The sequence below is a fragment of the Danio aesculapii genome, chromosome 16 (assembly GCF_903798145.1).
Source record: "Danio aesculapii chromosome 16, fDanAes4.1, whole genome shotgun sequence".
Classification (NCBI taxonomy): domain Eukaryota; kingdom Metazoa; phylum Chordata; class Actinopteri; order Cypriniformes; family Danionidae; genus Danio; species Danio aesculapii.
In genome coordinates, this window is record NC_079450.1 from 27783250 (window position 1) to 27797070 (window position 13821).

General features: G+C 35.0%; 1 protein-coding gene across 1 annotated transcript in view; it reads right to left on the minus strand.

Annotated features, from left to right (window-relative positions):
* The window catches only part of fam171a1 (family with sequence similarity 171 member A1), a 50341-nt gene extending 40113 nt beyond the window's left edge, over positions 1-10228 (minus strand). The window contains exon 1 of the mRNA XM_056474983.1: positions 9919-10228. Within this exon, the coding sequence (XP_056330958.1) occupies positions 9919-10030 (112 nt within the window). The 5' untranslated portion in view covers positions 10031-10228. The remainder of the gene's footprint in view (positions 1-9918) is intronic.
* Positions 10229-13821: the final 3593 nt, after the last annotated feature.

Below are 13821 nucleotides of genomic sequence, written 5' to 3' on the forward strand. Positions count from 1 at the left end.
AAACTACACATAAGCTTTATGCTTTTAAATACTCTGAGCTCAGTGTCTAGAAAACCAATATTTTATTCATTTATAATGAATCAGTGTCTAGCCATATGGAGACAGACGTTTAGATCATGATTTCTTTTTCTATAGCATTATTATATTAGGACCATGTGTTGTTTGCTTTTGGGAGTTCTTGAAGCTGGAAACTGGCATATGTGATCAAACGTTTTGTGTTCAAAAATCAAGAATCCACCTTGTGCTCTCAATTCTCAAAAAGAGCTGTGCTTTGTCAAGAGTAAACCATCTTGCAGTTTGCATTCTGGCCATGATAAGTAAGAATGTGTTTATTTTAGAGAATATATGCAAACAGAGACCATCCAGAATGCTGCATTGCAGTGGAGAAGAGAAAGAGATGAAGTGGAAAGAAGAGGGAATGTAGAGACATAACATCTACTTTAATAGTCTAACAAAGAAAGTGAACATTAATATATTTTATTCAATATTCCAAATCCCTAATTGAATGCATGTTACTATAAATGCATTCAAAAATTTAAAATGAATGACTATTTTAGTAGAAAAGGGTAATAAACTGACATTAATGCACAACCAACTTCTATTTACCTTAGATGGTATCATTAACCCTAAGAGCAGAGTCATGTGAGCAGTAATGAAGAGAGCAATCAGTCAATATGCTGGATTCAGAAGCTTTAGAAAGCCTCAGGAAACCATATTATTGATTAATCTGGAAAAACAGCATTAACTAGCAAGGTTATATAGGGTTAGATTGTGCAAAAGCTGGTTTGCGCGGGCATTCATTTGGTGCACACACTGTAAAAATGCAGGGCTCCACACAATTCCTTCATGTTGTCCCAACACAAATCAATTAAGCTAACTTAAATTTGTAAATAAAAAAAATAAAATAAAAAAAATAAGTGGATTGAACATAAAACAATTAAGTTGTCCCAAAAAATTGTGTAGATTTAACTCATTTTAATAATACTTTTGACTGCAGACGCTGAACTAAGACCAGTACAAAAGCTTTGTACTACAACCATGTACACCCAATACAGTTTCTGTCATTTTCTCAAAACAATTTAGATATACAATTAGTACATTATTAAATAAGCACTGAAACATTTAAAACTTTAGTGCTTTTTTAAACAATAAATATATAAATATCATGTTTCATTCTTTTCTGTAGGCGATGAGTGCTGAAGATTCATTATAATGTATTTAAAGTAATTTAAACGGAAACCTTTCAAGCTAAATTCAACTGAACAGCCATTTAGTAACTTCACAGGCCACAACTTGGCCAAGCAAATTGGTACCAAGCTTCACTTCAAAATTACAGTTGAAAACTGACAATAAAATTAACATTATGTGTAATATATTATGTATCAGTCTCCAATGGTATCAAAATGTGGTGTCAGCCCTAATATCAGCATTGGAAACAAGTCAAATAACCAAACCCTGACCACAATTCAGCAGTCAATCTAAAACCAAATCTCATTTCTCGAGTGCTTTGAGAGGACAGTTGATTCTATAGCACTTAAGTATTAATTACTGATACTAGTCAGCCCTGTTGATCACCTAAACTTGAATTACACCAATCATCTGATGCAGTAAAACTTTAGGTCTCTTTTGTCTTGAGTAACAGTCACTATTGACTCTTTACCAACAAAGGCAGCATGATCACTCAGGGGTTATGAAAACCACTTCTCCTTTGGGAAATTTGTTTCCCATCCTACTAATGTGCAAGTTGTTCTCAGTTATGAAATAAACCACCATTCCAAAAACAAATTAACAAAACTATTATAAGATGATTATTTTAGTTATCTAAGAGAAAACACATTTATCATTCAGTTTTACAAATTCTAAAACATGCAACAAGCTTGTCTTTCCATTGTGTAAAAATTACTTCTCCAGATGTTCAGCAGACTGGCTGTCTCTCTCTCTCTCTCTCTATAAAAGGAGACGAACAGGCCATGTGTGTGAATGAAAGAGAGAGAGCTCCTCACTCATTCAGGACGTCCAGACTCAGCCTAAAAGTTTAAAGACTGCTGTTGTGTGGAGGATTATCATGTTTCACAGGCACAAAAACAGACGGGTTGGCCCATAAAATTCTAATCAGATCTGAAAGAAATTCCTTCTTTTGGGATTCATTCCAAAACACATCTATGAACATCTTCAGAACCCAAAAGTCATTAAAAACTCTAAGTTTTAAAAGGATGGATGCTGCTTCAAGTCATGAACTTTATTCTAACACATATAGAATGTATATAGAAATATCTTTTAATAGGAAAATTTTATAATGAAATATTATTTTTAAGAAACTAAAGTTCCAACAGGTGGCAGTAAATGTTGTAAGAAATTCATTCAACTTATAAAATCAGTTGATTCATTCTGAATGAAGTGAGCCACTGAATTATTGGTTCACCCGACTGGTTAAAATACAATCACTCTAATACTACTAATGTTGTGACTTTATAAGTAGACTTGTTTTTGTTATAAAAAATTACAAAGATATATTTCAAAAAGGCTGCAACAACAAAGCTCCAAAAAAGGCTAAGACAATGTGTGTAACGCCCCGAGCACACCTGCTCTTCATAAATAATGAGCTGGTGTGCTCAAGGTGTTACATGCTTTGTAACACATTTGGATTGATGTGCTTTTGTGCATATTCTCTAAAAATTAGCAAAGACAAACTGTGTGATGAATATAACTAAATATTGTATGAAGCGCACAAACAAATTAGAGCAAGAAATCATTACCAAAAAAAAGTATTCTATTCCGATTCAGAGATTTTCACAAGATGTCTTCGCCGCAGTCTGTAGCCAATGATGTGGACAAGGTCCAATACATAGTAGACATTGTAACACTCACTGTGGTAATGCCCATGCTACTGTGACGGGTGGGTTTAGGGTTGGGGTGGGTGTAGACCATAAAAACTGTGAGGGTTGGGATGGGTGTAGACGTCATTGAAAAAAATATTGGACGATATTGAAAAAAAATCTGACGTCGCCATATTTTTTTTCTACGATATACATTGCAATATAAATACAATTTCCCCAGATGACCTAAATGGTTCTATTTGGAAAGTCTTTAATTTAGATGATTTTGTATGGAAGTGAAATATAAATATATTTTACGTAATTTATTAATGCATATGATAAACAAACTAGTCATAAATACGCAAATATTGAAAGTGAAACTAACAGTGCTTCATGGTTTTCTGGGAAGAGTCCAAATTCTGGTCAACTATAATCCCAACTCAACATTGCAGATCTTGCGATGTGACTACTGCGGATACACGCATTGTGATATCAGTGCTTAAACGACTGCAATTCTCTTTTAAATCAATTCTGAGCTTTTTTTAACAGCACACGGCGCTCTAGGATAGTTTAACCATAAACTCATTAACTAACAAAAAATATTCATGAGAAAGAGCCCTTGTGCATTAGGCTGAGTCAAGATTAATGTAATGTAACAGCTCACTATGAATACCCTTGTAATTCGCTTGATCCTTTTTCTAACTTCATTAATTCTTATTTTAAGTTCAAATGATATTTGTAAAGAATTGGAGCAAGACAAACTAAAATTACTATTCTTTCTTGATTCTGATGCATTTTAAAAATCTCAATTAATGCAGAACAGATAGTTTTTCAGATACAAATACATAAGCACAGATGCACATACATTAGTGACTAAACATATAGTGTTAGGATTTAAGCAAACAAATAAAATTACTTCATTTAAATGTGATTTTTATTATTTATTTCATTTCTTTTATCAGGTCTAGTTATAACATCAACCACACCCAGGAAAAGCCCAATTCCAGTCCTGTAAATCTCAGCATTTAAGTCAGATATAAAACTCCCAATGCCTTTATAAGATGCAGATTAACCAGGTCCATGTTGAGAGATATACAAGTCCACCATCTCAATCTGCAAGACGTGTGGGAAGAGAAATAGAGAGAATGAGAGCTGCCTGACCGGCTCACCCAAGGGAGATGGTCTGGTTTGGGTAATCAGAGATGGGAAAAATGTCTGAGTGTTCAGTGAAAACATGACCCCATAAAAAATTAAGCACAACAGGGGTCCCCAGCTTGCTGAAAATGCTTTGAAATGCAAGAGGCAAACAAATAGATCCCAGGCCCACAGCAATATACAAAACCCACACAAAATGCTTTACTGCTAATTAATAAGGAGGAACCACCAGACTTATTCTCTTTATCAGCCTTTATGAGGCTTACAAGCTCTTAAAATCATGCTAAAGACCTATTCCTAAGACCCATTGTTCTTAGTCCCTAGAAGCAGGAAACTGTTAGGGAGTCCATTTAGTCTGTGTTTTGGTTGCATGTGTGACAACAGACTACTGCTTATAGTAAACGTCTGACTGTTGGCATGAACAATAATGGCAATATGGGGGCTATGCAAAAACAAACAAATTGGTATTTGTTTATGGAACCGGTTTATTACTTGACTGCATCATACACACACCTATATATGGTTTACAAAGACTCTCAATTGGAGTCTAACCAATATATCGAAAAATCTCTCTATAAACAATAGTAAACAGCTATTTCCCACGTCGATAGAGGCATATACAGTGCTCAGCATAATTGAGTACAGCCCCTTTTAAAAATGAATATTTTGATCCATTTGTCAGTGAATATAGGCAATGTATTTTGGTGCATTTAAACAAAACAGATTTATCAAACAGATTTATTGAAATAATATTTTAGTCACCAAACATATTTAGAAATTGAAAGACTATACATTTAAAGTCATCCGAAATATTGCAAAAAAACAAAACTACAACCTACAAAATTTCCACTAATTTTTCTTTTTAAAAATTTGTATTTAATATTTTTCTATCACATATAAATTTGGGTGTACTAGTTTAACGTATATGCACAAATATAATATTGTATTGCTTCCTATTAAAATATTAACTTAAAGATAGATTTATGAGGGGTGTACTTATATATGCTGAGCATCGTATACGTTCAGACCCTAAACTTTAGACCTATTGTAGAGGTATGTGTAGACAGTTGTGTAAAAAATATTTAAAACAATACATGAATACAGAATAAAATATAAGGTAACACTTTAGGTAACAATTCACACCATTTATTACTATACTTACACCTATACAAGTATAGTAAACATAGGTCTTACTACCTATACAATATTAATATAATAACTCTTTACAGTGCTTCCTCTGGTATTTTTTTTGGCTGTGGGGGCAGGTCTTTTACACAGATCTTCCAACGACCCATGGCGTTATTTCAATGACAAATGTGGTGAGTGCAGTATTACAAGTCGAAATCGCATTCATGTAATACAAGCATGCAAATTTCTTTGGTTGCGAGCCGATTTCCTCTGTTCGCGGACAAATCTTCTTGCACACCCTCAAATATACGCTGCTCAAGTGCAGATTTTCTTGTGTGCTCTCGAATGTACACTGCTGAAGTGCGATTTAGTGCGTTTATGTAACGAGTATGTTTCCAACATTTATTAGGTTTGTTAGAAATATTTATGAATGACTCCAATAGACCGACAGAACAGCATTCATGCGTCCTGAAGTAAAGTGAAACGGTCATAAACTCCAGCAAGATAAAGTAAGTATATGCAGAACCATAGACCTTTATCTATAAATAAATAAAGTATAATCATGGAAAATGTGTTCATAACTGAAAGCTGCGTCGTGTTTGCTAGCCTCACGCATCACACAGCTGTAAGTCACTCAGCAAGTAACTTTAAAGGGTTAAACAAATAATGCACAGCACTACTACGATTACAGAAAAGTTCGCTCTATTATCAATTACATTTTAATACGTTGTGGTGAGATTATAACCCACAAAAAACAAAACAAAACAAAAAAACAACAGCTGGTGTTATAATGTAATGCAATGTGTATTTATACAGTATAGCGCATTGTTTGGGTATGGCCATACACCCATAGCGCTTCACAATCATGAGTAGGGCTTCTCCACACCACCACCAGTGTGCGGCATCCACCTGGATGATGCGACGACAACCACAGGACAACGGCGCCAGCGCGCTCACCACACACCAACTATTGGTGAAGTGGAGAGATAGTGGGACTGGATGGGATTTTTAATGACCACAGAGAGTCAGGACCTCGGTTTAACCTCTCTGAAAAATGGTGCTCACTGACAGTATAGTGTCCCCTTCACTTTACTGGGGCGTTAGGACTCACACAGACCAAAGGTCAACACCACTTCCAACAGTAAAATAGCTTTCTCATGTGGTCTCCCATCCAAGTACTGACCAGGCTCAGGCCTGCTTAGCTTCAGTGAGTAACTTGGGCTGCAGAGTGATATGGCTGTGGCCATTTATTTGAATGAAAATATGTAATGTAGCGGTGGCGGGAATGAATTTTGGTGAGGTGCCCCACCATGGAAGAATGAATGTATCGGAAACCATGCTTTATTAGCACTTATAAATATAATCGTATTCTACATCCCTGATCCTACCCAATTCCTAAACCTATTACCATACTAACTATTAATAAGCAGCTAAATAGTAGTTATAAAGTAATAGTAGCTAAAAAGAAGTCTTAGTTAATGGTTTGATAATAGTGTAAATTGTACACTAAAATAAAGTGGACACTGAATATAATAAAAGTAAAAATCTGCCTATAAAAAAACCTAAATTAAAAACAGTCAATTTGTTATTAGGAAAAGCTGTCATGAGAGACTTGAGTAATATTTTAGAAAGCTCTCATTTGTTATAGGAACATCAGTTAAAATCAACTAATGACATATTGAATTACATGGAATTTGTTCATCTTAATTATTTGTTTGTTTTAACCTCAATGTTTACAAGCAATACATATTTCAGCTTAGGAGTTAAGACTGGTGAATGGACTGTGAACCATCATGAACATTTACGTGAATTAACTCTTAAAAGGAATTATAAACGCTGTAAAAATACATTATAATTCATGTTTCTTTTTTTCTTTATCTATTTCCTTGCTCTTTGTTTTTCTTCATTTAAATCCCACAAATTTTAACAAAGAATTGAAGAGAGTAAAAATTCTGCCAGTAAGATTTAACAAAGCACCATGGCAAAAAAAAAATCCTGGCCTGAATATACCGTGTCAAGACCTCACACGCAGACACGGCAATCTCTTTTCAGATCCTGGTGATGAGGAAGTGGCACAGCCTGGACAAAAGGCAGGAAAGCCCTGTTTTGCATACTCAAAGCATACACTGTGCCAGTCCACTGTCCTGAGAACAGAAGCGGATCAGACCCATCTGTGTTGCCACTGCTCATCAGCAGGAGCCAGATGGGGGGAGAACAGGAGGGGGATTCCTCACATTAAGGAAGTCTTCACCAAACTGACAGTCAAGAAGTGAGCTACAGTCATTTTAGCCAGATTTTGGCATTTAAGTAGCAAAATCTTCATATCTGTAGTGTTGACCTGCTATCAGCATTATGTAAATGTCAAATGTGAACTCCTGGTTATATGAAAATGGCTTTTTCGATTTTATTCCTCACCCAACATGCTGATATCTTAATGCACAGACACTTAACACTGCATTAGCCACATCATTTAGACCGTAACAGTCTGGAAATAGTCAGAAGCCAGAAATAATCTCATAATAAAACCATCACAGCAACCACTTCCATTTAAATTTCAGCAAGATCATTGAAATGGACTAAATGGATATGTCACATCTGTTTGTAAAGGAGAAAACCATATTATATGATTTTAAGATGATAGATAAATAAATAAATACTATAGCCTTATATATTTGCTCTTTTGGAATAATTAGATTCCCATTATGAACATGAATCAAAATGTTAATAAATGTAAAGTACTTGTGCAGCATTTATTAATAATAGTTCAACATTAACAAATGAATCAGGCTTTTAAAATCCAAAGTTTTTATTATTACTTAATGCACAGAGTTAAAAAGAACTAACAATGAATGACTTAATGTTAGCAAAGATGAATAAACACTGTAATAAATGCATCGCCCATTGTTTGTTCATATTAGCAAATATATTGAGCAACATTAACTAATGGAAGCTTGCATTTTATGTATTCTATTAATCAACGTCAATCATAATTAAGATATATCGAAAATAAACATCAAGAATTATTTTGTCATAATATCAGTTTATCTTTATTTTGTATTCATGCAGTTTAGAAAAAAATGCAATACTATGTGCATTTAAAAACAAGACAACATAACTGGACAAATGTAAGGAGCCTAGTTGATATAAAAGACAAAACAGACATTAGGTCTGCATGATTAATTTACATTGAAACAGTGATTTGAAAAGGTGCTATTTTCAAATCACAAAAGCTGAAATTATTTAGATTATTACTATGGCGAGGGAGGCGAGTGCGAATAATTAAAAGCGATCTAACTGATGTTACTTAAAAAGCAGACAATCGTTACAGCAGAACCTACGAGCCCCTATTCACTACAATGGATGAAATAAAAGCTGTGAACTCTGCTCTCCTTCTCTCTCACTGTGTGTGTGTGTGTTTATATATGAAACAGTTTTAAAAGGTTTTATATATATAAATATATAAGATTATATACAATTTATTTAGTTGAATTTAAAATACTGTGGTTATTTTCTTAATTTGTCCTGACATCTTTATTGAAAAAAAGGGTTTTTAATAAACAGTAGCATAGTGCAGTGTTCTTGTGATTATGTTTGGTCTTTCTTTGGTGCTGTTAAAAACACTACATCAAACCTGTAGCTCTTTTATGAAATTACAATAAATCGGATTTTAAATTGCAAATCGCAATTTTGATCAGATAAACCGTGATTCGATTTTTTTTCTCCAAATCAAGCAGCCCTAACAGACATAGTTAATGAAATAGACTCCTGTTGTGAAGATAAATGCCAGAAATGGCACTAAAAACAACTCCATGTAGCAAATATTGACCCTTAATGAATAGTAGCCTGACATATGCATGCGCACGCGTGTGTGTGTGTGTGTGTGTGTACATATTCATTTTAGACAATGTAATACTAATGCTTTAACTTAAGAAGTGTTAAGAAACTATTGAGGTAAAGCTAGTTTTATATTCGAACATTCGTTCAGTAACAACTTGTGACATGCTCCCTATATTGTTTACCACGATACTTTGAATATTCGGTCTGAAGTCACATGCAAGTATGACTTGAAAACATCATTAGCAGTATTTATTTGACCATGAACAATGTTGTACTTCGATAGTCATTGACTGTTAATATGATTTCCACATTTAGCATTGGTAAGAATACTTTTCTTAAATTATTTAGTTAAGGCGAAAGTTTTAATGTGTGAATATAAAACCAACTTTACCTTAATTAAGAAACTTATATTCTATAAAATAACTATAGGAAAACAATTCTGACAACCAATTTTATGGAAAAAAAACTAGATTTTTTGATTTCTGAATAACTAAAATTGAGTAAAGACAAATATTGGAATATTAAATCATATCTGAAAGCAAACTAGAGTCCAACAGACAGAAAAAGGACATTGCTCCAACCTAAAATAAAGACATTTCTGTGCCTCTCAGTTGAACTGCTTTGGAAGCTGCAGTGATGCTTGTTGCAGAGACAGGCATCACAAAAATGAGATCCGATTTCAAACAGATGGTTTGAGGTTTACAAAACAGCAGAGCAACTGAACCACGTAAGTTTAACACAGTTTGCGTTGTTTAAACACTAACATGTGAAAAAAAACTATGTAATCAAAAAACATACATTCTTTGCTCATAAAACATGTAACGTTACACACTGCGTTATAATATATGCTAAGGTTGCTAGCTGTTAGCACTGGGAATGCAATTTAGGAAGTCAAAGCAAGCTCCCCAAATCTCCACCAAAATTCCCATGAACGTGAGCAGAAGTGGTGTGTTTGCAGGTGTTGTCTCGGCGTGTCTCTTACCTTTGGCATCGGTGTTCTCCTGCAGTGTTTTAGCGGTCGCCGTCCATAAAGCGCATCCCAGCACGCAGAGCACAATCACGGCAGACCTGCGGCTCCTGTCCGCCCCTCGCATTATTGCTGCTCACGGTTACAGTTTTGGTCAACAATGCGGCTTTTTTATGCGGCAGGGGTATTTTGAAACTCGTAGCAGCTGAGGTTCCCTGCCATAATTTGTTGTTTTAGCAAATGTGCTCATGTCATTGAACACCGAAGGGCGATCAGAAAACCCCTCCGCTCAGCATCTCCGCGTTGCCGCTGTTTTCCCCCCAACTCGACTCGAAACAACGGCAGAAAGCCAGTCAACTCCACCAATTTAACCACTTCCATGCCGACCACAGATGGTGGTGGTCAGAAAGTTGGAGCAGACCGCCATCTGCTGTCCGATACTGTCCATTACATTGAAAACAGTGGTTCTCAAACTTTTTTCAGTCTCATTGGACAGCACAAGGTATTTTTGCTGTTATCATTATCACTAAGCTGCTATTTGTTTTCTGAGGGCAATGCTAAGTTTTAACTGAGGGCAATGCTAACTTTTTTATATAGCATAGCCTATAAATGGGCTATGCACAGCTAGGGCTCTATTTTGACAATCGGGCGTGTCAGAATCCACTTTTACTATTTTAGGACAGAAAAATCAGCTTTGGCTAGTGGCGCATGGTCTTACAGGGTTGAGCTTATTCTCTTATGAGTTATAGGTGTGTTTTGAGAATAAACCAATCAAAGTCTCATCTCCCATTCCCTTTAAGAGTCAGTTGCGTCCTGCCATGGTGCATTTGCTATTTATATGGTGGACTTTGTAAGTGGAAAAACTGAGCGCTTCACTAGCAATAAAACAGTTAAACAGAGCATCTGTAGCGCAAGAATGAGAGATGAGCCTCCTCATTCTTTACTTTCACTTTCACTCTTGCGGATAAGGAAATGTGGCACAGACATCTATTAGCCTATACATAATTAATTTCATTTATTAAGCACAAATATTTGTTTCAAAACTATTTCTAAATTCAGTTCTAATTTCCAGCAAACGAATAAATGAACAACATTAACGAAGTGTGTTAAAAACAGAGTTATTTCCAAATACACCTGCTATGCCACAAATGGTCCAAAACCTGACAGGTGGGCAAATCTAAGCTTGTTTTTAATAAAACAAATATAAATATGCATATAATAAATAATACTGCTATTAATAATTACTTTACAAAAGCAAATTGTTATGAATAAACTGAAAAAGCCCTCCGTGATAAAGGCATGAAAGTATGGTTTTTATATTTATGTAGGCTAGAAAATAATAGTTTTCAAAATGTAATATTTTAATCCTTTAATTCTTTTTCATTTGTAAAGATATTTGCATATTGCTGTACACTCTGTGTGTATTAAGCAATGTGCAAGCGAGGCGCACAACTAACGCGCTCTGCGCTGGACTATAGACCTGATTTGATCTGGTCTATTAAACAGTCTATTTAAGTTCCTCAAAATAGAACGCCTATGGGCGCACATATGAGCGCAAATGCATTTGCTATTTAAACAGCGTGGCGCAAAATGTCAAAACGACTCTTGAGCCAAGCTAAAACTAGCAAATAACAATTGCATCGCGTCTTATGGCCCCTAGTGTTTTTCAGCCAATGATAAACTTCCGGTGAAAGGTTAATGTGAATATTTTCAATTTCATAAGATTCCTTTTACAGCATCGATGTTGTATCATAATTACAATACATTCAGTTAAATAGACTTAAGCTTTCATTTAGTTGTTCAAGTGTGAAATGAGATGAAAGACCATGTAACCTTTAGCGCCGTCAGGAGCAGCAGGCTAACGAAACTCTGAAAATACTGAGGAAAAATAAATTGTCTTATTTTAAAGACATGGTGGGGAAAAATGGAATTTAATGCCATGCTTCTTGTCCAGGTTGAGACCCACTTTATATCGTATACCAATCAGGCAGTGAAGATCACTGATTTGTAGAGAAATCAGACCTGTAACGTGACAATTTTATATTGGAAAGACAGTTCTCCGGAAGCCCTGAGGCTGGCTGGCTGAAATTAAAAGTTTGTTTGCAAATAGCCCATTCAATGCTATATCAAAACACAGCCATTTTGACTGATTTGTTTAGTATTTTTGTTGTTTTGTAAAGTATTGATCTTCCTTAAAATTATTATTTAAAAAAAAGATATTTCAGTTTTTTGTATTGGCAAATTGTCTGTTTGTAGTAGCGATCTGGCAGTTTATTGTTCTATTGTTCTGTCTTATTAATCAGTCCTAAAATAGTTTATATCTAAAAAAAAAAATAAAATAATAATAATAATAATATATATATATATATATATATATATATATATATATATATATATATATATATATATATATATATATATATATATATAATTGTTAATTAAATTTTGCACCAGTTTTGGTTCCACAAACAGAACCTTGACACAAGAAGTTCTTTTAAGAACCCTTTTTTTTCAAAGCATGAATAACCTTTTAATAATCTTAAAAAGTTTATGGGGCATCACAGTGGCACAGTGGGTGGCACGATTGTTTCACAGCAAGAAGATCGCTGGTTCATGCATCGGCTTTGTCAGTTGGCTTTTCTGTGTGGAGTTTGCATGTTCTCCCCATGATCGTGTGGGTTTCCTCTGATTTCCCCCACAGTCCAAAGATGTGGTATAGGTGAATTGGGTAAGTTAAATTGTCCGTAGTGTATGTGTGTGAATGAGTGTGTATGGGTGTTTCCCAGTAATGGGTTGCAGCTGGAAAAGCATCCGCTGCGTAAAACATATGCTGGATAACTTGGCAGTTCATTTCGCTGTGGTGACCTTAGATTAATAATGGAACTAGGCCAAAAAGAAAATGAATGAATGAATAAAAAACTTTATCCACTATGAAGAACCGTGTAGAAGGTTTTGTCTCTTCATGCAACCACTGATTCCAATGAAGAACATTTTTTAAACAATGCATGTTCATTTTACTTTTTACAAAAAAATATATATATTTATTACTAATTAATATATTTCAAATGTTTTTCCCCCCATAAAATGGCAGTTGTAGGTGATACAGTGGATCTGCGGTTAGCACTGTTGCCTCACAGCAGGAAGGTCGCTGGGTCAGTTGGCATTTCTGTGTGGAGTTTGCATATTCTCCTCATGTTTGCGTGGGTTTCCTCCAGATGCTCCGGTTTCCCCCACAGTCCAAAGAAATGTGGTATAGGTGAATTGGATGATCTAAATTGGCTATAGTGTGAGTGTGAATGAGAATGTATGGATGTTTCCCAGTACTGGGTTGCAGCTGGAAGGGCATCCACTGCGTAAAACATATGCTGGATAAGTTGCCGGTTCATCCCACTGTGACTACCCCTGATGAATAAAGGGACTAAGCCGAAGAAAAATGAATGGATGAATGAAAAAGGCAGTTTATGTAATCTCATATTCTGTGCTGTTACAGTTTAGCATCATGGTTTTGTAATGACATCACAAAATTGCATCACAACTTATTAGCAATTTTTAGAAACTTTAAAACCTAAAGGAGAAAGTTTTCCCACTGCACATTCAAATTAATGCTTTATTGAGATGATTGATTTAAAGATTTGACTTGAATAAAGAGAAAAAGGTAAATCACAGTCTGTTTCTCTCTCCTGCATAATACTGCATTCATTGCTCTTTATAATTGTAATTTATTTGCTTTGCTTTGGGATTAATCTGGTTAAAAACAGACGGAACTCTCGTTCATTGATTTTGTTACACCATTCAGCATTATAACCCTGAACAGAGGCATCGGCGAGCAAGATCCTAGGTTTTGTCATCACTAACACATTACAATATTCTACATAATGCAACAAAAAGTTATTACCTCTGTTAGTTTAAACTTGACAC